This window comes from Anabrus simplex, chromosome 2 (assembly GCF_040414725.1).
Source record: "Anabrus simplex isolate iqAnaSimp1 chromosome 2, ASM4041472v1, whole genome shotgun sequence".
NCBI lineage: Eukaryota > Metazoa > Arthropoda > Insecta > Orthoptera > Tettigoniidae > Anabrus > Anabrus simplex.
In genome coordinates this window covers 807,164,156-807,191,135 of record NC_090266.1, presented here as the reverse complement: position 1 = coordinate 807,191,135, position 26,980 = coordinate 807,164,156, and the positions used below count along the sequence as shown (strand labels likewise).

Sequence of the window (26,980 nt, the reverse complement as noted above, 5' to 3'; positions counted from 1 at the left end):
TACTCATGCGGAGGAAGTTCTTAATTGTATCATCATTGGGTTCCTGTACCATTCCTCTCATAAGGCTGTTTCCATATTGGCTCCTTCCAAGTAATAATTAGCCCGACTCGTTGCCTGAATGGTCAGCGTACTGGCCTTCGGTTCAGAGGGTCCCGGGTTTGATTCCCAGCCGGGTCGGGATTTTAACCTTAATTCCAATTGCTCGGGGGCTGGGTGTGTGGCATATTCAACATTAGAAATCATCCAAGGTAGGGCCCTCATTCTCACAGACATGTAGGTCTCCTAATGTGCCGTCTACTAGAAGACCTGCACCAGGCCTCTTCGGAGGCCATACGCCATTATTACTGTTAAGGAATAATTCTTTGCTCCATCGTCAAGGGCGCCAATTTATCTTCTTCCATTTATTGAACAAAAATGGCATTGGTATGATTTAAAACGCGGCTGCAGCGGCTCAAGAGACAAAACAAGTTTCCATGTTGGCTGCAAAACGAGAACTGAATCTTCCAGGCTTGAAGGTGGCTCGCCCCACTCGCGCTATTTTCGTTCTGAATTGTGCGCTGTTATGGGTAGTGCGAAATTTCATTCGAAGTGAGCAAGTTTCGCCTGAGCGACTTGCGAGGGAGTTTCGCTAGTGTAAACGCAGCTTAATGCATACCTGCCAACTTTACGAAACCAAACATCAGGGATATCTTGATATTAAAATCAGGAAAAATCAGGAAATACAATTGGTCAAAACTGCTTATTCTACGTCTTGCACAATACAGTACTATGATATATTTATAACACTTGTCGCAAAACCGGACTGCTGCAATAACAAGGCTACAAGGTTAAAAATTACTGATCTCTATTACCTCACAGAAAGTATGCGAGTGAAATGATCGGTCTCCGATACGCCTTCCAAAAATAGTATGAACTCATGCTCCACACGTGTGAATCGGTCATGCACTTAAATGCCATTACTTAGCAAATGCATAGATAATATATTGGATGAAGCACCCGTGCGATTATGCGAAGTGCAATGCTATTTGTATCAAATATCTAGCCGTTCTACACGTGCTTCGCTACGCAATTCTCAGAAAGACTGTCCTTGTAGTTTTTGCAACTGAAGTCAACATAGGTCATTACAATGACCTTCGTATGACTGTCAGGATTAAAAGTAATGCCGTCATATGAAATTCTATAAAATGAAAAAAAGCACATTTTCTCACTTTTAAAAAGAAGGCTTATCAGAAATAGCTCCAAACAAGGGCCAAGGCAGACAGGGATTGGTATGTAGATGAAAGAAACAGAGCGAAACAAATAGTTGTTGAATCCAAAAAGAAGTCATGGGAAGATTTTGGTAATAACCTGGAAAAGCTAGGTCAAGCAGCAGGGAAGTCTTTCTGGACAGTAATAAAGAATCTTAGGAAGGGAGGGAAAAAGGAAATGAACAGCGTTTTGAGTAATTCAGGTGAACTCATAATAGATCCCAGGGAATCACTGGAGAGGTGGAGGGAATATTTTGTACATCTTCTCAATGTAAAAGGAAATCATCATGATGGTGATGCAAACAGCCAAGGTCATGGGGAGGAGGAAAAGGATGTTGGTGAAATTATGCTTGAGGAATTGGAAAGGATAGTAAATAAACTCCATTGTCTAAAGGCAGCAGGAATAGATGAAATTAGACCTGAAATGGTGAAGTACAGTGGGAAGGCAGGGATGAAATGGCTTCATAGAGTAGTAAAATTAGCGTGGAGTGTTGGTAAGGTACCTTAAGATTGGACAAAAGCAGTAATTGCAACTATCTATAAGCAAGGGAACAGGAAGGATTGCAACAACTATCGAGGTATCTCATTGATTAGTATACCAGGCAAAGTATTCACTGGCATCCTGGAAGGGAGGGTGCGATCAGTCGTTGAGAGGAAGTTGGATGAAAACCAGTGTGGTTTCAGACCACAGAGAGGCTGTCAGGATCAGATTTACAGTATGCGCCAGGTAATTGAAAAATGCTACGAGAGGAATAGGCAGTTGTGTTTGTTTCGTAGTAGATCTAGAGAAAGCATATGACAGGGTACCGAGGGAAAAGATGTTTGCCATACTGGGGGACTATGGAATTAAAGGTAGATTATTAAAATCAAAGGCATTTATGTTGAGAATTGGGCTTCAGTGAGAATTGATGGTAGAATGAGTTCTTGGTTCAGAGTACTTACAGGAGTTAGACAAGGCTGTAATCTTTCACCTTTGCTGTTTGTAGTTTACATGGATCATCTGCTGAAAGGTATAAAATGGCAGGGAGGGATTCAGTTAGGTGGAAATGTAGTAAGCAGTTTGGCCTATGCTGACGACTTGGTCTTAATGGCAGACTGTGCCGAAAGCCTGCAGTCTAATATCTTGGAACTTGAAAATAGGTGCAATGAGTATGGTATGAAAATTAGCCTCTCGAAGACTAAACTGATGTCAGTAGGTAAGAAATTCAACAGAATCGAATGTCAAATTGGTGATACAAAGCTAGAACAGGTCGATAATTTCAAGTATTTAGGTTCTGTGTTCTCCCAGGATGGTAATATAGTAAGAGATTGAATCAAGGTGTAGTAAAGCTAATGCAGTGAGATCGCAGTTGCGATCAGCAGTATTCTGTAAGAAGGGAGTCAGCTCCCAGACGAAACCATCTTTACATCGGTCTGCTTTCAGACCGACTTTGCTTTACAGGAGCGAAAGCTGGGTTGACTCGGGATATCTTATTCATAAGTTAGAAGTAACAGACATGAAAGTAGCGAGAATGATTGCCGGTACAAACAGGTGGGAACAATGGCAGGAGAGTACTCGGAATGAGATAAAGGCTAATTTAGGAATGAACTTGATGGATGAAGCTGTACGCATAAACCGGCTTTGGTGGTGGGGTCATGAGACAAATGGAGGAGGATAGGTTACCTAGGAGAATAATGGACTGTTATGGAGGGTAAGAGAAGTAGAGGGAGGCCAAGACGACGATGGTTAGACTCGGTTTCTTACGATTTAAAGATAAGAGGTATAGAACTAAATGAGGCCACAACACTAGTTGCAAATCGAGGATTGTGGCGACATTTAGTAAATTCTCAGAGGCTTGCAGACTGAACGCTGAAAGGCATAACAGTCTATAATGATTATGTATGTCTCACTTTTAAAGAAAAGTTATGCAGTGTCGATCTAAAGGCCGGTCTCCACTGATTAACATTTAACAACATGTTAAATGTTAACTGGTGACACCATCAACACGTTCAATGTTAAATACTGTTTCATTCAACATTGTATCCACACTTAAAAAAACATGTTAAACTTTACTTTCTTTGTTTATATATAGGCCCAAGTAGTTCATCCCATCAATTTGCAGTAGCATATTTAGGTGGTGTGTAGTATTTTCAAATAAGGACGATGGACTCAGATGAAGAGAATTTGGCCCTTTGTTATTGTCACTGTTGCTCCTTGTTACGACTTAGAAATGCTGTTTTATTAGACACATTTCTTCCCCTCATCCTGTTCATTGCTTCAAAAGCAAACCACTTTGAAGTATAAATTTCGTCCGCTCCCGCACCCGACTTCTGATTTTTTTGCAATACTCGACTGTACTGGGAGCGGAGGGACGCTAGGTTTTTTTATCAATGCACTCGTAGGAACAATTATAAATTATTTACAATTCCTGAAAACTGTCAGCTTTCTTTGCTTTATCTCTGTATTCCTTTGATAGGACATGCCACTAACAAGACCTTTCTATTATCATTAATTAAGTCCAAAGTTGTCTTGCTCCACTCCATTTCTGACTATAAATTTTGGTATAGTGCAGACAGAACGACACACGTGCATGTACCGGTACTGTATTTGTAGTTTATAACAAAGAGAATGAGTGTTAGAGTGTTGTTACTATAATCCTACTTCACGAGAAGCACATCGTTTACGTCGTTTGGTTATCTGTTGACATGGAAATGGCAAGGAAGTTGCCAAAGCTGTGCCAACATCTCACGAACAACGAATTGACTTGACATGTTTTCCACTTGGAGCAGAAAACAAGCCAACATGTTAAAAGTGTTACCCTCAACATTCTGAGTTACCATGCACAGTCAATTGGAAGGCACAATCACAATATACATGTCTATTATAACATGTTAAATTTAACATGTTGGTGTTAAATGTCAAGCAGTGGAGACCAGCCTTAACAGTTCAAAGTTCCAGAGCTAGAATGACCAGGCCACAGACAGCCGCAAACACTCCTGTGTCATTATTCCATTTAAGAAGATGCTTGTTGTTTAAAGGGACATGACATCTCTGTCATTGGCCCCTAATATTACAAACCGAGACGAAATGTAATAATTTAAAATTCCAAAATCATCCACTGACCAGAATTCAAAATGTGATGATGAATGGATATAAATAAATTTATAACAATCAGTGGATCCGACCTGCAATGCCCCGCATTCCCAGAAACTAGCGATAATCAATACTATTACCGACCAAAGGACTGCTTCTACAGCACAATCCTGAATCTATGATTGTTGTAGTCTAAAGGGGTCCAAAATCAAGGTCATCAGCCTCTCATAATGGTATTTATCGCTAGGAAAATAGAACCACGGTATTTGTCATGTAGTGGTACTAATCAAAAGTAGCATAGACTCGCGGTATTTCACACATTACGGTACTACTCACAGGTAATGTAATACGCACATGTAACAGACCTATGGTGTTTCTCACATTGTGGCGCCATTTACAGATAACGCAAACCTTTGGCGCTCCTCACATAGGTGTACTAATCACAGGGACTCGTACTATTCAGTGGTTTTCCTCACATAGTGGGTACTAATCATAGGCAAGGCAGACCCATGGTGTTGCTCATGGAGTGGTACTAATCACAGATACTCTAAAACTCACCCTGATTCACACAATGTCTCTACTAATCACAAACCTATTGTGTACCTAACAGTGATACTACGTGCAAGTAAAAGCGACCCATGGTGTTCCCTGCCTGGTGATACTAATAAGTAGTCTCATGGTTCTAATACAAATATTTCTATGTCGCACCTTCCCGTGGGTGTATTCTTCGCCTGTGTCCCCTACCCACAGGGGGTTGTGTGCTTAGTCCGCGAGAGCTATTTTATTTCGCTCAAGTCCGCTGGCAAGCTGGTTAGGACACCTATCTGCCACCTGCAACGCGCCACCTGGGAGTATCGCCTATCCCCCTGCTACGCCAGCATAGTAGGTTTGTGGCAATTCCATGTAAGTGTGCACACTGCTCATTCCAATCACTGCCTTAGAGTAGGGATCGAATAGCTGGAACAATGATGATCCAGTAGGTTACGTACAGGCAGTATCAGAAAATGTATGAACCAGAGGAATGGTATGCTAAAGGAGAAAGATCTAACTCCCAAGCTATTTCCCGCCAATATTCAGGAGGGCTGTTATACTAGGCACGCAGCAGATAAATGGCAGCAGAATACACAAAGCACATCACAACAATGGTCAATGTAATGTTATTTTGATCAATTTCATGAGCTGTCTATATTGCAGGCCTTCACATTTAGTTTTCTTCCGACTCTGTGATATTAGAGCATCTAATGTAAAGCAAGTTCTTTCTTTTATGACTCCCTTCAGTGTAATTCAAGCGATCGTTCCTTCATGACTTTTTTCTCATTCTTATAATCATCTTCACAATATTATTACAGTCAGTACAGTAAAACAATGAGACAAATAATCAGAATTTGTACTCTATAACTTTTGTTATGTAGTACTTCGACGTGACCAATTAGACAGGTAATTAAAAAATAAATTTTGGCACCTTAACTGCCATTTTGAACAGGGTAAATAAAATTATTCATAGCGTAGACTGTAGTTCCTTATTCCCTGACTTTACATACCAGTTTTCATTAAATTCTGTTCAACCATTTCCTCGTACCTCGGCGCTGATATGGACGTCACAACAAAAATCCAAATTCATTAATATCTCTTATCATAGCCAGTACGATAAAAAGGTGTAAGACATGAATGATGAGAAATTCAATAATCTTCTCCTACCACTTTTCCCACACCTGTGGGGTCGCGTGTGCGAACTGTGTCGCGAATGTGGATTTGGCACTGTTTTACGACCGGATGTCCTTCCTGACGCTAACCGTATGTGGAGGGATGTATTCACTATTGCATCTTTCTGTGGTGGTGGTGGTGGTGGTAGTGTAGTATGTTGTGTGAATATGAAGAGGAAAAGTGTTGGGACAAACACAAACACCCGGGCCAGACGAATTCAGAAGCGATTAAAATCCTCAACCCAGCCGGGAATCGAACCGGGACCCTCTGAACCGAAGACCCCAATGATTACCACTCAGCAAATGGGTCAGACACAATAGGAAATTCAATAACATAACTTTAATTATCTAGTATTTATCGATAGGGTCAATAAATATGCAAGAATTAATTTTAGGCCTTCCCCTAAACTACCAATTCACTCAGCGTGAACAATTATTTATGGCCTAGATTGTAGTGACTCATTACCCGACTGTATATACCGATTTTCATTAAATTCTCTTCAGCTGTTTTCTCATGATGCGCGTACGTACGTACATACATACATACAACCAGCTAGACGGACATTACGGAAAATGAAAACTTGCATTTATCCTTGTTAATGTGGTCACGACTGGTACAGACATATCATTCTTTTTAAATTCTGAGCAGTGTACAGACACTTATTTTATTTATATTGAGATAAATTAAAATTGTCTCGAAAATCTCAAGAAAAGTCACTAGTCGTTATCATTGAAATTCTGTTGCTAAATTACTAAAGACTCCATATCTAGCGACTAGTCTCTAGAATCGACTAGACCGATGTGAACGAACACGAACATGGCACGCGAGAACGAGAGATTGACGACCGATATACGCGTCGCGATATACAGGTTTCAATAAACATCGCACATTCGCTCACATTTCTCGCATTAATAAACTTAGATATTTAGTTTGAAAGCGGACAATGAGCTGCCACTGGCGTAAAAAAAAACTGAAATGGCAGGATTTGAAAAATATTTGAAGTTAAAAAAAAAAAAAAAAAAAAAAAAAAAAAAAAAAAAAACGCTAAAATCGGGAGAAATAGAATAATCAGGAGGCGGGAAAAGCTGTCTAAAATCTGGAGTGTCTCACCTAAATCGGGAAAGTTGGCAGGTATTGGTTAAAAAATTAAATCATTTTACTATTCAACCGAACGATTCTCTCCATTACTTCAATATTGTTAACATGTACCCAAGCATCCCGATTTCAAAAGTTTGTTCCATTATTCACAACAAATTAAACACAGTGGCCTGAGCCTACTAGAAATTCAGGATTTCACCTCAATTTTAAAAATTCTACCTGATTTTGAACATTAGACAATACCATTTATCTGCAAGATGGGTTAGCTATGGTATTGCTGGCATCAGGCATCCTAACTGAAATCTATCTGGATCATTTAGAATACACCAAAATTAATAACATCTGTAGTAATATTTTTTGGACAAGATATGAGGACACACTTTATCATGAACGAAAGTGCAACCAGCACCATCACCACTATCCAACCTTAATTGCATTGATTCACATATTAAAGTTTACACTAGAATCAGAGAACGATAAACTTATTTAGATCTAACGATCAGTCAACCTGGTTCATTGAGCTACAATATTTAAAAAAAAACCAATGCAAACTGCTAATACAATCCATCAAGATTCCATGCACCCACATGCCCATTAATGTGCAGCATACCATAGTACAGAGCACCGTGCTTTTAGCATCCCACTGTCTAAAAAAGAACTTTTAAAAAATTAGGCACCATTCACAGTATAAATTTACCGACTACAACAGCTCCTTTATAGAGAAAATCATTAACATAATCAACCTTCAACCACATTAAGAAAAGAAAAACAACAATTTTTCATCTACTTTCACATTTAGTAATAAACAAGTCTACCAAATCACAAACATATTTAAAAAGCATGACATCAAAACAGCCTTCAAAACTTTTAACAAACATATTTTACAATATACCAATTCTATTAATCATAGCAACAAGTTCACGATGTCAGGTGTTTACAGACTCAACTGCAATAATTGTGACATCTTATGTCAAACAGGTTGAAGCTTTCATACAACATACTTAGAGCATGTCAACGCACTGATATGTAACAGTTTTTCAGTCATGGGACAGCAGATGGGCGATACTAACCATAAGTTCACTAATATCGACCAAGACATGAAAATTCTCAAGTTCTAGAAAAAGGCCCCCTGCTCAATATTATTGAAAATTGTTTTATCCATCTCAAAGTTTTTAAATCTTAACTTCAATCTAAATGAAATTTCAAAGAAACCAAATGTTTTATTTGATCTTTTAATTCCTATCTTTAGTTATGTCAGCCAAGAACCTACTACGGTGTTGTAGCAGGCGGAGAGGTGATACTCTGACGTGGTGCGTCCCAGGTAGTGGCTTGCCGGCATACTGTAGCAAAATAAAATAGCTCTCGCAGGTCAAACATACAATAACCTAACAACAATAGTTATAAATTGGAGCTTGCTCGACTTAAGATTCATTACTTTTGATAGTCAATATGGCGAAGTCTCTTACAAAAATAATGCCACCGTCCCTTCCAATCAGGCTTCAGGAGAAGGCTACTTCGGATTTGGTGGGTAGCGAACAGAGACAGCAATGAGTCCGAGCATTTGCAACCGACTAAACTTATGAGGATTAAACATCAACAAATTAACTACAATGCAACACATAATTCTATCTAAAACATGAAAACTTTTACAGATGAATTAGAATAAACAAAAAATTTTAATAGTGGGCCTCCAAAAAAATGAGAAACACGATGGAAGAACCTTTTGAATCGCAATGTTATAGACTTTATAATGGGATACCTGACCGAGGAGTTAAGAATCAATGCCCCAAATTTTGACAGGATTTATTGTGAATTTAAAAATGGATTCTGTGATTTTCAAGCAATATCACCAGTAGTTTCAACTCTCTGCTTTAAACAAACACAACTTATGCAATAATAAATGACCATGCCTGTCTGACTTGTTGACTGAATGGCCAGCGTACTGGCCTTCAGTTCACAGGGTCCCGGGTTCCATTCCCGGCCGGATCAGAGATTTTAATCACTTCTGATTAATTCTTCTGGCTCGGGGACTGGGTGTTTGTGCCTGTTCCAACACTTGCCTCTTCATAGTCACACAACACACTACACTACCAACCAGCACATAAACACACATTCGTTAGGAGATGCCGATTATGTTCGGGAGCGCATGGGGAACATTTTCAGCATAGACTGTAAAAATGGCGAGTAAAATGCACGATAATGATTTTGAGCATAAATGGTAAACATGGTGAATAAAACGCATGAACAACGATTTTGAGCACCGTATTCTGCTGTACATACGCACGCGTGGTAGCCGGCAACTGAACCGTCACCGGCAACCAAGTTTGAGCGAGAAAGTCCTTGCCAAGCATAAATAAAGACTCTCTATAAATCAACATTTTTTTAAAGGAAACCTAAGACGCTTAAAACTTGGAAGCATCTTGATTGGAGGAAAGGGGAATGGCAGCTAGACCATGTTTGTACGGATAAATTTTTCCATAAGGAAATTTATAATGTAAAAATATTAAGAGGAATAGATACTGGATCTGATCACTACATTGTCAAAATTAAACTTAAATTCACACCACTAAAGAATAATATTAACACATTAGTTTTAAAAAAAAAATGAAATAAGGAAGGCATGCAAACAATAAACCTGGCAGATGACCTTGAAGAAATGATCCCAGTTCTCAAAAAACAAGCTGAAAATTTAGCTCCATTGAACCATTATAAAAAACATGCCTGATAGACAACAACGTGATGAAATTTATAAAGAAAGACATCAGGCATGGGGCAAGTTTAAAGCCCAAGAATCAGAAGAAAATTCTATTGCCAAAAAATATCGGGCAGAAATCCTTGCAAAATATTACAAAATTTTAAGAGAGAATTTCATAACATAGTAAACTCCATTGAATTATAACACCAATTCTAGAGACTATTATAAAATGTTTGGAAGACAAGTACAGAAATATGCTCTTACATTAATGCTGAAAGATGAAAATGGAAAAATGGCTCATAGCAGTAGCGAAAAATGCCGAGATTATGGCAAAAACATTCAGTAAGCATTTGAACTGCGTAAAAACTAAGTAACTATTAAAAATTAGTGCAAATACTCCAATAAAAACCAAATTTAATAACAGACCCACCAATATTTCCAGATTTAGAAAAGCACTAAAAGAACTTTTAAACTATAAGGCTTGCAGAGAGACCGGGTTTTTGCATTTTTGCGAGTTGCTTTACGTCACACCAATACAGATAGGTCTTGCGACGACGATGGGACAGGAAAGGGCTAGAAGTGGGAAGGAAGCAGCCGTGGCCTTATTTATGGTACAGCCCAGCATTTGCTTGATGCAAAAGTGGGAAACCATGGAAAATCATCTTCAGGGCTGCCGACAGTGGGGCTCGAACCCACTATCTTCCGAATACTGTACACTGACCGCACTTAAGTGATTGCAGCTATCAAGCTCGGTGCAACCGGGTTTTTGTAGAGATGTGGAAATATTCTAGTAATACGGTTTGGATTTTCTTACACATGGCTTTAACAAAAATCTGGATCACTGAACATTTTCCAGAATATTGGACAACAGCCTTAATACACCCTCTTCATAAAAAAGGAGGTAGAGTAATTAGATAATTGGATAATTAGAGGATTGTGTGTCTGACTGCACATACCAGATTTTTCCATCCTTTATGGAAGGATTAAAGATGAACTAGAATACAAAGGATGCTTTAGATCCTGGAGTTGTGCTGAACAGATCACTCTAAAATGAATAATGGCACACTACAGAAAACAAAACAAGCCTATAGTAATAACATTTGTTGACTAAGAATGTATTCATAGATCTGTTAAAAATTTGATGGATTTTTGGTCTTCATCCTAAATTACACTGATAGAACTAACTAATACCGTATCAAAAGTAGAGTTTAGAGGAGAGGTTTCTGAACCATTTTTGATGAAAATGGGTTTAAGACACGGGGACTGTCTATCACCATTACTATTTAATTGTGCATTACATTTTATAATAAGGAAATTGTACAAAGGTCAACCGAAGGAACAAAAAGTTGGAAGCTCCAAACAAAATTTAAGTTTCAATTGTTTAGGATTTACTGACAACCTTGCTCTATTGTCCAACAATATTCAGGGAACTAGACAAAATTAAATCTCTACAGGAAATAGCACCAAAAGATAGTTCTTATGATATCCTTCAAAAAACAGACCATGTTTATGCATCCCTCATTGGTAAATAAAATTATTGATGGGCAAGAAATCTAAATCATTGAAAAATGTAAGTATTTAGGAGAAATCATAACTTATAATCTTAATGAGAAACCAGATTGTGAAAACAGAATAAACAAAGCAAATTATATTACCAAGACTACATACAATAAAAAAAGCTTATCAATAGCAGCAAAATGAAGACATTATGAAACAGTCACACAGCCAGAAATAACTTATGCCCGTGAAACTATTTTTAAAACTACTAATACAGCTGAAATAGACAAAATACTAAAGACAAAGAAGAATAATTAGAACATGCATAACTAAACAGGATCAAGTTAATGGACAATGGAGACTAGCATCAAATAGAACAGTTCATAAGAAAAGTGAACCAGTACTGAGCACAATTAAGAAAGAACATATTCTTTGGGCATCTCTTCAGAACACCTGACACCAGAATTAGCAGAAGAATAATTGAAAAATTATGGAACAGCAAGACCAAGATGAAATGGATCACAGAAATTGAGGAGGATATTCAAGAGTTACAAATAACAGACGACCATGTTTGAGATAAAAGAATTATTTCGTTTATAATCTCTAACTTCTGCTCTCAGCAGCAGTACTTTCTTTCTGCATCCTTCAGCCCCACCTTAGAAATCTCCTCCCATCCCTTCTTTATTCCCCCTCTCCTCGTCACCCTATCCAATTGTTAGTTTTCATAGCCTGGCTGCTTCCTCTAGCATGTCAGTGTTTGGCTCGACATCAGACATTAGATGTACTGTTTATTTCACTCACTGTGAAGGCTAGTGACAAGAACCGAATAGATGCCTTTGAGATGTGGTGCTTGCAGAGAATGTTCTGTATACCATGGACAGAAAGATGCCTTTGAGATGTGGTGCTGGCAGAGAATGTTCTGTATACCATGGACAGAGAGAACAAATGCCTCCATTATAGAAGAACTGAGCATCACAAAACGTTTTATCTTCCTGCATTAGTGAAAGTTACCTCCAGATCCTGGGACACATTTTGAGGAGAGAAGGGGACAACTTAGAAAAGACCATTTTGCAAGGCAAAATTGAAGGCACCAGACCAAGAAACAGAACAAGTAGATGGTCAGACCATGCAAAGAAGATCACCGGTCTAATCTTTCACAACATCTTAAGAGCTGAAGACCGCTCAGGATGGAAAAATCTCATTAAGGATGCAGTTACTGATGAAGTGAAGAAATGAGGTGACGATGCTCAGCAATGAGTAAACCGACTGCTGCTGATGGTATTTCACTCCGCTCATAAACTTAACGATAATAGGTATTTTATTTGATCCTGTATTGACAGAAATTGTAGGTGGTGTAGCCAGCCAGATATTTCATTGGATATGTGATTTGCTGCAGTATATGTAATCCAATAGGTATTACTAGCAGAATACCTTGATCAACTACTAAAGAGGAAGTATTCTGAAGTACTCAACAAATGAACATCTCAACACTTTCCCATTAACATCATTCTGTTCACACTTGTTACTGATGAGCTGAGTTCTAGAAGATTCCTTAAGTACTGGTATTTTAGCATTCCACCTGGCCTTCAGTGAGGTGCAGTCTTCAAACTGGAGGAAAGCTGAGAACTTGCATGGGACATGTGATTGTGATGAGCGTTTTTCAAATCGCTGTCTTGCATTGAATTTCATCATGCTTGCTTCATAAATTTTATCTATATTCATGTCTTGCTTTAACTCTATTCTGACCGATGGTCACTGGTAAGACCGAAACTAGCTCCAACAAATATATATAACCTTTGAAGGTTACAACAAATAGTACTTAATAGGTGGAACCCTTTAGCTTTTGTTTTACACCATATTGCTTTTCAATATGGATTAATATGAAATTTATTACCTATGAGATTGTCACAATTTACGAACCTAATTTTAACTTTTATAATTATTTTTAAAACGCCCTATCAAATAACTTTGACATCTAATATTTCAGTTCTTATTTCCAGCAATTCTGTACTTAAATCCTGTATTTACCCATGTATTTGTCCCCACCTCTCATTTTTCCCACCCCTATATTAAAAAACCATTTCACGAGCACAAATAGGGTTACAACTTAAAGCCTCATGCACAGAATAACTGGGAAACCATTACTTCCTAATCAATATCAGAGATCACTTACACCATATTTATGACCAGGTTGTCTACCTGTAACAAGTTTCCCCAGTTATCTCCTGTCTAACTTGGAGTGCATATCGTGTATTGTGGAGTGTAGCATTGAACGATAACTGGCAAGTGATAATGCAACGAAACAATACCGGCAGTTACATTGTGGGTGTTCATCCCCAAAGGAATTGCTTCTGCAGAGAGATATGGCATGCATGCAGTAGGGTAACAATCTCGCACACAGCTGAAGTTGCTTTAGTACCGACTAAACCAACAGAAAAATTTACCGATTGTATGAACAAATGTCATTGGGGCCACAAACCTAGGAAATTCAAGGGCATTCAAGAACTGCTAGAATATATAATACCGTATTTACGCGAATAATCCCCACATATTTTTTTAAAATGTCGAGGCAAGAAATTGGGGTGCGGGTTTTGTGTCAAGGTTGCCAACACGCTCCTGGCTCACCTAGTTTTTGATTCAGAGTGTACAGTTATGTTTTGTGCAAACGTAGATGGAAGAAAACTGTCCCCATGTCACATTTGAACGGAAAACAATTCAGACTTAATTCTAAACTGACTTTAGATTTTTTTTAAATAGTACCGTATTTTACAGAGTAATTTAAATTCAAAATTTCCTCCGTGTCACGATAGAACACGTCTTTCGGAACACGCAGGGGTAGCTTTCCACACTTTCACTTACTTCAGTGTGCCTATAGTGTGTTTCATAATTAAATATCACCTGAAATCTTAATCCTTTTGCATTCAGCGTTTTAAGGAACACCACAATATCACGCAGCAGGAAGCACGTGGAAAAGCAGAATCCGCAAAAACTGGCGAGGGTTGACATTTCTGAATTAAAAGATGGCTGTTAATTCAAAATCACGTAATTGGAAGTCTGATTTCTGTATTACAAGAACTTCGAATTAACGAGGTTTGGTTATACGAATTATTGTGATCCACAAAATATCACTAAAATTTGTGACGAATTTTACTCAAATAAAGTCTCAAATCGGAGGTTGTTTAAGAAATACAGAAGAACCACCATAATTCGAAATAGGTTCATTCAAAATCCGGCCTAATTTGAAGCAGCTCTCGTTCCCGGAAACAAGAGATACAGTTTTGCATGTTATTTAAATTGTTTAATTTGAAATACGGATAATTCGTAATTCGAAGTAAAATGTCTGCCCCATTACCGAAATTCAGACTTAATTCGAAACTGCCTTTACATTTTAAAACAATAATATGTTAAAGAGTAATTTCAACTCGAAATTTATCCGCATCATAATAGAACGCGTGTTCCGGAACGTGGAGGGGTAGGCTTCCGCACTGACACTTCGGTGGGTCTACAGCGCGCCTCATGATTGCTAAGTTGAATGAAATGTGAATTCTTTTATATTCAACCTTTTAAGGAACGCCGTAATATCACGCAACAGGCAGTGTGAGGAAAAATAGAATCCACGAACACTGGCGATGCCGACAGTTGACGAAAAAACGTGGCTCAAATAATAAATTTGTAGAAACCGAATAATATTGTCATTGCCGATGAAACTGCATTGCTTTATTTTAATGTGAGCCCAAACGGTCTTATGGTTTTAAAGGAGAAAGTGCCAGCTGGCGAATCGTACAAGGGTGGCAGACGGGGGTTATTGTAGTGCGTTGCAATGCACATGGAAGTGAGAAACTTTATCCCCTCGTCATAGTAAGTTCGATAAGCCACGATGTTTTAAGGGTGTCGGGCACTTTCCATGCCAGTACAAAGCATCTAAAAATGCAAACAGTACAGATCTCCAAAAAATAATACATTTGCACATGGGAGCCAGCATAGAATCGTGCTTTTATTTTTCTTTCTATCGTTGCGTGAGGTTATGTTTGCCAGTGAGATATCCAAGTGCATTATTTGAATACTGCAAATGCACCTTCTTGGATACATTTTGGAAATACTTCTTTTTTCATGGCATTTGAAAGTTATAAACAGTGAATGAAGGTTAACTGCATGCAGTAACTGGCCTTAGAATATTTTGTAACGCGGCAAGGGTTCGTACTTCTGAATTGCGAATTGGCAGTTTATTCGAAATAATGTAATTCGAAGTCCGATTTTTGAGTTCCAAGGACTTCAAATTAACAAGGTTTTACTGTACAGTCATTACTAGCAAGAAATATGTATACGTACTTACTGGCTGTAAACAGGACTCCATTATGTTGTATTCCGCTGCTCACCCTGTCTTGTTTCTTCCTTCGAATTACATCGAATGTGAAAAATCAATAAAACGACACCAAAAAACTTCAGTGAGCAAAGACATCACACACATGACAGTGTTAAACAAAACACTTACGGAAGCGCTGCGACGTAGCAGAAATACTAGTTGTAAGGCAGTAAAGTACGTATTCTCTAAAATAAAATATTTCATATTAATTCTTTATCAACCTCCGATTTGAGACTATTTGAGTAAAAGCAATTGAGGAGTTGGATGCAATAACAGCGTTAAGTAGACTTACGTTATTTTGAGAAACAGAAGCTTGAAGTTTATAAATGTTCTGAGTTAAAAGTAATAATAGGAATCAATCTGAATTTCACTTAAGAACATTTAAAAGAGCCACGAAATGTATTTCCCAAAGAATTTTATTGATCTGTTAGCTAATAAGAAAGACAGTTATTTAAAATTTCATTTTATACGCTGTTATTGCATGAAGAGCAGGAATATTATATTTTGCCATACACCAGTATTGATAAGGGAGTTAGGAAAGCTTGCTCGCCCACTATAGAGGAACAAAAGTGACAGTTTATCCCACCTCAGTTCTCCAAAATGTCTAAACTTACTAAAGTTTAGAACAAATTCCTAAAAATAAAAATTGTCAACTAAGAAAGGTAAAACCATTAAGTTTATTCTTTATTTAACATTCACCTTTTTCGTTCTTTTTGAGTAAAGGATCGAGAGAATTTTGTTAACGTGCTCTCTCCAACTAAGGCATTAGGCTACGGTAATTGCCCCCCCCCCCCTTCCACAATAGATATTTGAAATGTTATAAAATTAGTAACATTCCTTTGTGAACAACTTTTATTCCTATTTTCATTTACAAAATGGTTCTCTAAACCTAAAAGAAAAGGAACAAAAAACAGATCACAAAGTATATAATTGGGATTTAGACATTGTGTGTCTTACTTGTTTGAAATACTCAAATGCATCATTGATCAAAATCAGGATGATTCATCTTCACATGCTGCATTAGCAGACTCCAGGGAATCATTAATACAGACGTGACTTTCACATACCACTCAACATTTTCAGTTTTTAAGTATTTCATTAGTGAAATAACATTAATCCTTTTGTGCGCTTTTACACCACACTTTCTTACATCATGTAGCCTTAAATCATTAACACTGAGAAAGCTATCATTCCTCTTTAAGAAGGTAAATGGGACATAGGAGTGTAGGACTATGACTCTGACACAACACCATTATGGTAATAGTCACACAAACTTCTGTATCATGAATCTGTTGCTTTTAGCAGAGGGCATTCTTAGAAACATAGGTCAAAGTGCTGATACCCAGTCTTTTATTAAATGTGACGCCACAAAACCTTCTCTTCCACTCGCCGACATCTTCTCCAGCCAGAGAACTGGTGGTAACTGAACGTGGCACCCGTGAAGCATGCATCATGCAATAACAGCATAGCACATGGTACCAGTTTTAGTGAGCTCATGACCTCTAGCGGCATCCTAGCGAACTAAGACCTGGACTGGGTTGTAGTGAAGGGACCAGGAAATCTGAAAACAATATTCATGCAATAACAGCGTAAGTAGACTTACGCTGTTATTGCATCTAGCTCCTCAATTATTATCTTCCATTTGTGACAAATATTATAGTGATTTCGTGGATCACAATCATTCACGTAACCACGAGGTTTTACTGTATCGCAAAAGTAACATCGGATTTCGTCGGTGTGTCTATTTCAAGTGTTTACACTGCATGAAAAGAATTTTCCACCACCGGTCGTGTTACTGTCCAGTAAGAAGAGACCACGTGTGAAAAGTGTTTTAGACGTGGAGTGTGACGAACTTTTAAGTAATTTAGGAGAGGACTCTACTAATGCAAGAGACAACGGATCTTCCCATTTACACCTTATCGAGCTTATTGCAAGATAAGATTTATGAAATACCAGTCACAAAGTAGGCCAACTTGCTCATTTTCATTGAAAATATACTTCACAGCAGTGATAATGCATTTTTATCATCTAAGGCAAAGCAGCTATATCCGTTAATTTACATGTTCATATTCGCGTAAAGACCACAAAAACCTCTGAGCGATGTGAAATGTTTGTTTACGCCTATGTTACTCTTCCGATGGAAGGAATTTTAGTTCATTTCGTGTTTTTTTTTTTTTTTTTCAAAATGAGCCTTCCTAAAATGAGCGTGCAGGCATTCGACGGCGGTGATTATTCGGGTAAATATGGTAGTATTAAGAATTTATGGAATGGCAGTAAGTCTGCAAAATGATTAAGATAATTGTGTGGTTATCTCTTGCCGGGTGCAGCCCTTGTAAGGCAAACCCTCCGATGAGGGTGGGCGGCATCTGCCATGTGTAGGTAACTGCGTGTTATTGTGGTAGAGAATAGTGTTGTGTGTGGTGTGTGAGTTGCAGGGATGTTGGGGACAGCACAAACAACCAGCCCCCAAATCATTGGAATTAACCAATGAAGGTTAAAATCCCCGGACCCAGCCGGGAATCTAACCCGGGACCCTGTGAACCGAAGGCCAGTACAGCTGACCATTCAGCTGAGTTGGACAATGATTCAGATAAAAGCACAGGACATTGCTAAATCTTACTGAATTTCATTGAGAATTCAAAGGTAGCAGAGGAGCGATGTGTATTACGAGAAGCCATCTTAGTTTTTAAATGTACCGCGCACCTCATGTATGGATTCTAATACGATACTGCCGAGTGACTGTGGGTAGCCTTATCTGATGAATAAGATTTTGTGCTGCATACAACAGATGGACGTCAGAATATCCGGCAAGAAATGCTCCAAAACCAAAACCCTGAAACCACTGCTCCAAAAAACAAGCTGGCAGGAGGAGTGTTATGGTCTAGGGAATGTTCGTGTATTCTCTACGTCCATCATTTGTGTAAAAGGCACTCTTGATCAATTTGGTGATTAATTCATCCTCTGTGACAATGTCCACCTAAACTTGATTGTCTTTCCTCAGGAGGATTTTATCTTCCAGCATAATGCACCTGGCCACACTGCCAGAGAGCATCCAGAGTAGAGAAAGGACTACAGGCCTTATGGGCTTGCTGCCTACCATTGTTGCCATATTCGCTCATTCACCATGACTGACACTGCTTGTAAAATACAGTGATGACAAAATTATATATAGCTTGGTACAGCTGTGAGAAGACTGTAGTAGATATTATTATTATTATTATTATTATTATTATTATTATTATTATTATTATTACTACTACTACTACTACACAAATGCCCGATTTTCTTGTCATTAATGGAATTACAATTATGAAATTTTGTTTCGCCATAACTTTTGTAAGAGTGTCAGTCCACCGACAGTATCATTCGAAATGCAGTAAGAGTTTGAACATGTAGGGATGCGAACTAAATACTAATAACATAACATGCATGTCCAGAACCTGTAATGTTTATGTCTTCCTTATTGTATCTGAAAAGGATTCATAATCATTGTTGCTTTAAGAGAGCACAGTGCTGAGTTTATTAGCCCCCAGAAACATTCCATTATTAAGGCAAATACTGTGTGGTTGTAACACAGAAAGCTCCGTTACGGATTGATGACGAGATATCACTATCTCTGATGTATCCTACAGCTCACTTCAGATAAATTTACTCGTAACTGACAACATACAATACACAGAATGCCGAATGACCTATTCGTACGGGAACGCGAAAACACACAAGCACAGATAGACAAATACTGTGCAGTAAAATGTAAACATAATTTTCAAATAAATCCACCTACTGTACCTACATTATCAGCAATGTAGAGATTTCAAAGACAGGTGGAACGTTCATCTCTTCCATTTACACACTGCCTGAGGAATCTTCGTCTGAAGAATAACCGAGGTGAATAATAACCTATTCGATGTCGTCCTCAATTTCATCAGCCTTCCACATAGTCTTCAGTTTTAACGTGATTCTCATAATTCCTCCAGTTATCAGGTGTGGTGCACGCTATAACTTCCTCAATCTTTGCATTTCTTTCACTTGGAAGTCTGTTTTATGTAAGCTCACAATAACGTTTCAACTGAGCCCACATTAGCTCAGCAGGATTTAATTTGCATTGGTAGGAGGCAGCCGAACTGCTGCGTCTCCTCTTTCTAAAGCAAATTCGTCTCTTATACTTATCGTATTTTCCCCTTTTCCAAAGCAATAATGTCCATGGAGTCTTTTTTCAACATTTCATCTTCGTATTGAATATTATGTTCCGTCATCCACTCTTGCAATAGCACATTTCTGCCAGCTTCTTGTCGGTATAGACTCCTTACTGCTGTTTTAAGTAGCATTGTCAATAACAATGATGGAATTCGGAAGCAAGTTCGGCAAAAGCTTTTCTAAAAATGTACGTTTCAGAACGCACTCAGTCCACCTCACCGTGAGCGTCGGCAGTATTTTTCTTACACAAGAAGATATATTCAGTGTTAGGCACGACGAACCCGTTTTCGTTACTTGCGTGAAAGATAGCAAATTGCGGCCCACGAGCAGGAGTTTTCAACCCGACTGAAAACACTGCAAGAAAAGCTTGTCTTGGCGTTTTAATTGTGTTATCTTTCCACTTTTTAGAACCAGTTATTCCAGTGTTAGCCCAACTTTCGTCTGTATAAACAATGTTCTGGCCTTCTCTGTACTTTGTCTTTTTAAGTACCTCTGACAAATTAGAAAGTTAATTTCTCTGAGAATAACATACAACGTAGATTTCTTAAAATCAGGTAGTTCGGGGTTACTCTTTACGGAAGCTAGGATTGTGTTCAGAGTTGGCGGTTCATTTCTAAAATAGAATTCACGATCAATGTGCCCTATTCCACTTCTGACAAAATCATTGTATTTAATGAGTCGGGAATTGCTGTAAATTAACTTTTTCCTCTCACGCTTCTTGCCGGGACTGTGGAGTGGCCCTTCGCTGGCTTCCTTCCTTATTTTGAAGGCACAAGACCTCGAAATTCCTAAAGTCTTCCCGGCATCATCCACTACCCAGCTTACACTTTGCCCTGGATGCTTTGTTTTCAAATATGAAAATATATCAAGCACCATTTGCTGTTACTTTCTCCTGAGAACTTCACCCCCTTATCCTTTTCACATGTTCAGCCGTAAGTTAAAAATATTACTCGCTGATTGATTATATAAAATACTAAACAGACAAAAAAAATATATACAATACACACAATCAAAAGCAATGCAATACACGAAAACCAAAACAATATATTTATAACGAAAGATCAAATCAGTCTACTGAATCTCCTTACATAAGCAATCACTGTAATGAGAGTGACAGACGCAAAACAGGAAACATGCCGCACTGACCTCACCAATGATGATTCGCAGTAGTTAAGCCGAGTTATTACATGTGTTGACTACTGTACACACTTCTGCACTACACGCTGAAATGTGGTGAGTGATGTGACAAGCATGACCGGCTGTTCCGTGTAGTGAGCTGCATATGTAATATTTAAAAGAATAAACTGATGTTTGTTGTTTAAAGGGGCCTAACATAGAGGTCATCGGCCTTTAATGGTACAAAATGAGATGACGAATTAAAAGTCCAAAATCCTCCACTGACCAGAATTCAAACCATGAAGACGAAGAATAAATAGATGGATTGATATGAAGTTAAAACCATCAGTGCATCCAACCCACGTGGCTGGAAGAGCATGATGAAGATTCTGAAATTCTTCCCTGGCCATAAACCAACCCAAAACATCTCTGGGACTACCATGATCATCGTGGTTACAGTCTGTCTCGTCCGCCACGCACCTTTTAACAGATGCGGGATGCACTGCAGACAGCATGGTTCTAGATACATGTCAGATACCTATCAGCACCTGACTATCACTGCATTCCTTTGAGACATCCAGCAAACAAGGCCTTTCTATTATATCATTAATTAAGTTCAAAGTAATCTTGCTCCACTCCATTTCTGACTATAAATGTTAGTATAGTGCAGAGAGAAAGACACGCGCGCGTATACATACCAGTACTGTATTTGCAGCTTATAACAAAGAGAATGAGGGTTGCGTAGTGTTGTAACTATAATCCTACTTCACGAGAAGCACGTCGTTTGCATTGTTTGGCTATCTGTTGACATAGAAACGAGAAGGAAGTTGCCGAAGCTGTGCCAACATCTCACGAACGAATTGACTCGACATGTTTTCCACTTCGAGTGGAAAACACGCCAACATTTTAAGTGTTAACCTCAACATTCTGAGTTAACATGCAAAGTCAATTGGAAGACACGATCACAATGTAACATGTTGAATTTAACATGTTAGTGTTAAATGTTAATCAGTGGAGACGGCCTTTATACTTAACGATATGAAACCATTGCAGTCATGCTATACACCATGAAAATAAAAAGCGTGACTTACGTTGTTAGGTTTCATTTTTCCTTAAATCTTGTAATTGGTAAACCTTCAAGGTCAGCTCTCTTATTGTAAATTAATGATATGTGGATATTACGGCGATAACCTATATTGCCTGCTCGATCTGCATCTGATGGCTGCTTATACTGCCTTCTCATTACAACATTTTAACACGGCACTAAATGAAACGTTCAGTTTACAAATACTTACAGCAGGTGGCAGCACCAACCGGCTCCAGACTTGTCGGAATGAAATAGCGGAAAATAGGGTAGTACTCTACTTGTTTCCAGTGAAAATGGTGTACTGCTGCGTACCTTTCTGTAAATCAAAGAAAGGGAAACCAGAATGCTGTGGTATTTCATTCCGGGACACGGGCCTTTTCGGGAGATCCAGTTGAAGCCATGTTTAGTTCTATAAGAATGGGAGGAGGGTTCAATGACATGACTGACTCCCGGGCTGCTAAGAATTCCATAAAGAGAATTCTGAAATCCGGTATTTTAATGTTCACCGATGGTGCTAACGTTATCCACAAACAAAATTAAAAATTTTCTGCCCCAGCATCCTCTCCCAGACGAAACAGAACTAGTGATGCCGCCGACTACGTACTTGATTTACTGGAAGATGTTCGTGAGCCCCCCTAAGCCAGTGTGTCACTTTAGAAACTGCTTCCCAGGCATTGGTGTGTAGTGGTTCAGTGCGTGTAATAGAAGAAAAAACAGAATGCAGCACGTGCTTGAATAAAGTGTCAAGACAATAATTAAAACGTATAGTGAAACTTCCCCTAAATCAGTCTCAATTTGCCCTTCAAGAAAATGGCCATTAGAACAGGTGGTTACTATATTAAGGTTATGGTATACTGTAGAACCTCGATGCATCATTCCCGGAACTGTAGTTTTCCTGTATCCATCGTTCAATTTATTCAGTCCTACAAATGTTCCATATAAATCAATGTTAAATCTCCCGCATCTTTCGTTCCTCGAACTATCATTTTATCACATCAATCGTCAAAAAAATATTTGTCCTCGGCCATAACTTTCCCGCATGGATCGATCTAACGTATGAACAATATACGCGAACTTTTTTTGAATCTAAAGAGACGGCTGAATACTCTAGCATATAATAGCAGCAACCTGTTACGCCAGAATGTATGAGCGATTACAAGTTGCTGGTCTTCAGCAAGGATCTCTTAGGCTAGAGTACTGTGCACAGGTTATTCACGTGCAACCTCATGAGCCTCCTGGCGCCAACGCTTCTCAACCCACTGACTGGCCCCTAAGAAGTATTCTTACTCAAGAATTAAAACTGAGGCACTGTAAAACTCAAATTCGCCACCGTTTTCTTTGTTGCTATTGGCTGGCTAGGGCTGCCAGCTTCATTGAAAATGAGAAAATCGGACAGTTTAAAAATAGTCACAGCATGAACCGGGTATGTTTTAGTCACAGGGTTATTAATTGTATCGTACCTTGATGTGTGTGGGATGCTAGACGCCTGTTGACCACTTTGTTGTCCCCTGCCCAGTTGTCTTGGTACAAGCTGGACATAACCAAGCCATACTAATAATCTTTCCACTAGCCTGGTCTTCAAACTAATTTCGAAGTTGGCAGCATCGCTCAGCCCACTAACATCGTCTGAAGCACGCCACGTTGAATTTTCCGAGCCGCGCCATGTGGGATCTCTAACCTATCGTTCGCGAAGTGTCTACAGCACTGCCTGCTCGATCTGCATCCGATGGCTGCTTACCCTGCCTGCTCATTCCATATTCAAATGTGTAACACGACTTACAATTTGCCACTAGATGGCAGCACAAGACATACCCAGTTATCGCGTGAATACAGCTAGATAAGAATACAAGCAAAATTTTAAATCTGAAAGTAACAGAAAAATTAAAGAATTGTACGCATAAAGTGGTGCTCTAGAAGGTGATAGCTTCAGGACTTTCCGAGAAAGAGGTTTCGACGAACAAGAAAACCTGGAAACTTTGTTTGTATGGTACTTCCCTACATTATTAAGTAGAGGTTTCACGAATCTGGCCACCACAGTTTCTGACGCAAGTTCCTGGTGCTTATTGTTACTAAACTCTTTAAAAATCTTATACTGGCACAAAGAGGGTAGAACATAGTTTTTTCTAATCTGGAGCAGACTTAGATTTCTTGCAGTACGGTAGAGCCGCCTCAATAAATTTCTGTACCCTCATAATTAGGACAATAAATTGTTGCCGGGGATTGCGCAGTTCATCAATGGGGATGCATTAACTGAGGTGGAAACGTTATTCAAGCACGTGATGCATTCTGTTTTTTCTTCTATTACACGCACTAAACCACCACACACTAATGCCTGGGAAGCAGTTTACAAAGCGACACACTGACTCAGGGGGCTCACGAACATCTTCCAGTAAATCAAGTACGTAGTCAGCGGCATCACTGGTTCTGTTTCGTCCGGGAGAGGATGCTGGGGCAGAAAATTTTTAATTTTGTTTGTGGATAACGTTAGCACCATTGGTGAACATTAAAATACCGGATTTCAGAATTCTCTTTATGGAATTCTTAGCGGCCCAGGAGTCAGTCATGTCACTGAACCCTCCTCCCATTCTTACAGAACTAAACATGGCTTCAACTGGATCTCCCGAAAAGGCCCTTGTCCCGGAATGAAATACCACAGAATTCTGGTTTCCCTTTCTTTGATTTGCAGAAAGGTACGCAGCAGTACACCATTTTCACTGGAAACAAGTACAGTACTACCCTATTTTCCGCTATTTCATTCCGACAAATCTGGAGCCGGTTGGTGCTGCCACCTGCTGTAAGTATTTGTAAACTGAGCGTTTCATTTAGTGCCGTGTTAAAATGTTGTAATAAGAAGGCAGTATAAGCAGCCATCGGATGCAGATCGAGCAGGCAATATAGGTCATCGCCGTAATATCCACATATCAATTTGCAATAAGAGAGCTGACCTTGAAGGTTTACCAATTACAAGATTTAAGGAAAAATGAAACCAAACAACGTAAAAGTCGCGCTTTTTATTTTCATGGTGTATAGCATGACTGCAATGGTTTGATATCATTAAGTATAAAGGCCGGTCTCCACTGATTAACATTTAACACTAACATGTTAAATTTAACATGTTACATTGTGATCGTGTCTTCCAATTGACTTTGCATGTTAACTCAGAATGTTGAGGTTAACACTTAACATGTTGGCGTGTTTTCCGCTCCAAGTGGAAAACATGTCTAGTCAATTCGTTCGTGAGATGTTGGCACAGCTTTGGCAACTTCCTTCGCGTTTCCATGTCAACAGATAGCCAAACAATGCAAACGACGTGCTTCTCGTGAAGGAGGACTATAGTTACAACACTACGCAACCCTCATTCTCTTTGTTATAAGCTGCAAATACAGTACTGGTATCTATACGCGCACGTGTGTCGTTCTCTCTGCACTATACTAACATTTATAGTCAGAAATGGAGTGGAGCAAGATTACTTTGGACTTAATGATATAATAGAAAGGCCTTTTTTGCGGGATGTCTCAAAAGAATGCAGTGATAAAGCGAAGGAAGCCGACAGTTTCCAGGAATCCTAAATTATCTATAATTGTTCCCGCGAGTGCATCGAAAAAACCTAGCGTCCCTCCGCTCCCAGTACAGTCGAGTATTGGAAAAAAATTAGAAAAGTCGGGGCAGGAGCGGACAAAATTTATACTTCAAAATGGTTTGCTTTTGAAGCAATGAACAGGATGACGGGAGGAAATGTGTCTAATAGAACTGCATTTCTAAATAATAATAAGAAGCAACACTGGCAATAACAAAGGCCAAATCCCCAAATCCTCTCCATCTGAGTCCATTGTCCTTGTCTGAAAATACCAGACACCACCTAAATGTATTACCACAAATTGATATGAACTACCTACATATAAACAAAGAAAGTCAAGTTTAACATGTTTATTAAGTGTGGACACAATGTTATATAAAACAGTATTCAACATTTAACATGTTGATGGTGTCACCAGTTAACATTTAACACTTAATATTTAACATGTTGTTATATGTTAATCAGTGGAGACTGGCCTTAAATTGAGCATGTCTGGCTCCATGACTAAATGGTTAGCACGCGTTGGCCTTCAGTTCATGAGGTGATTTTAACTTTCATTGGTTGATTCCGGCGGTTCGAGGGTTGTGGCTAGGTTTTACTGTATTGGAATGGGAGAATAAATCTTAGATTATTGCTGTATATTGACAACATTGTAATCTCTACATCCCGATGCTATCTTTCCTTGTCTTCCCTAAGATTGATTTAAGGAATTTCATCTCTGCCACTTGAACCGTACCCTCATCTTGTTTTGTCTTCAGGTACCTACTGGATATGTCAATATCAGTAAAGAAAAGTTCGAGTACAACTTGTTCGTAATTACATGGGACTTCTTGGTTCCACAGTACATCCCTCATGGAGTGCAAAGTACAGTATATAAAACGGCTAGGGCTGCTATGAATTACATGCTAACCTTGAAGTTGTCTCAATCCTTCAGGCACCATTTCCTATGCATCTTGTGCTTCATCTTCATTGGTTATAATGGAAATTGCAATATTAATCAAATGAAAATTACTTTAAAACATGCAATTTACCTCGCATATTACTTCTTCCCTATTAAATACCACACAATCTTATTTACGTAACGCAAGTTACTTACTTGAGTCATCGAGACATTTGCGTAAGGTCCTCTCTGCCCTTTCCAGTAAGTGGGAACATATTACTTCCATATCTTCCCTGGAAAAAAAATTAAAATAAAATAAAAAAATTGAAGTTTAAATACTGTAGCATGGCAAACTTAAAGTTTAAAAAAGGAAGAAGACATTGCTAAAACAAAACCGATTGCTAATGCTAACAGATTTTATACCATGATCTTAGGTCAGAAGCAAC

General features: G+C 38.7%; 1 protein-coding gene across 1 annotated transcript in view; it reads right to left on the bottom strand.

Moving 5' to 3' along the window:
* The window catches only part of LOC136864473 (heat shock 70 kDa protein 4L), a 247,875-nt gene that overhangs the window by 96,027 nt on the left and 124,868 nt on the right, over nucleotides 1-26,980 (bottom strand). The window contains exon 6 of the mRNA XM_067141491.2: nucleotides 26,751-26,827. Within this exon, the coding sequence (XP_066997592.2) occupies nucleotides 26,751-26,827 (77 nt within the window). The remainder of the gene's footprint in view (nucleotides 1-26,750; nucleotides 26,828-26,980) is intronic.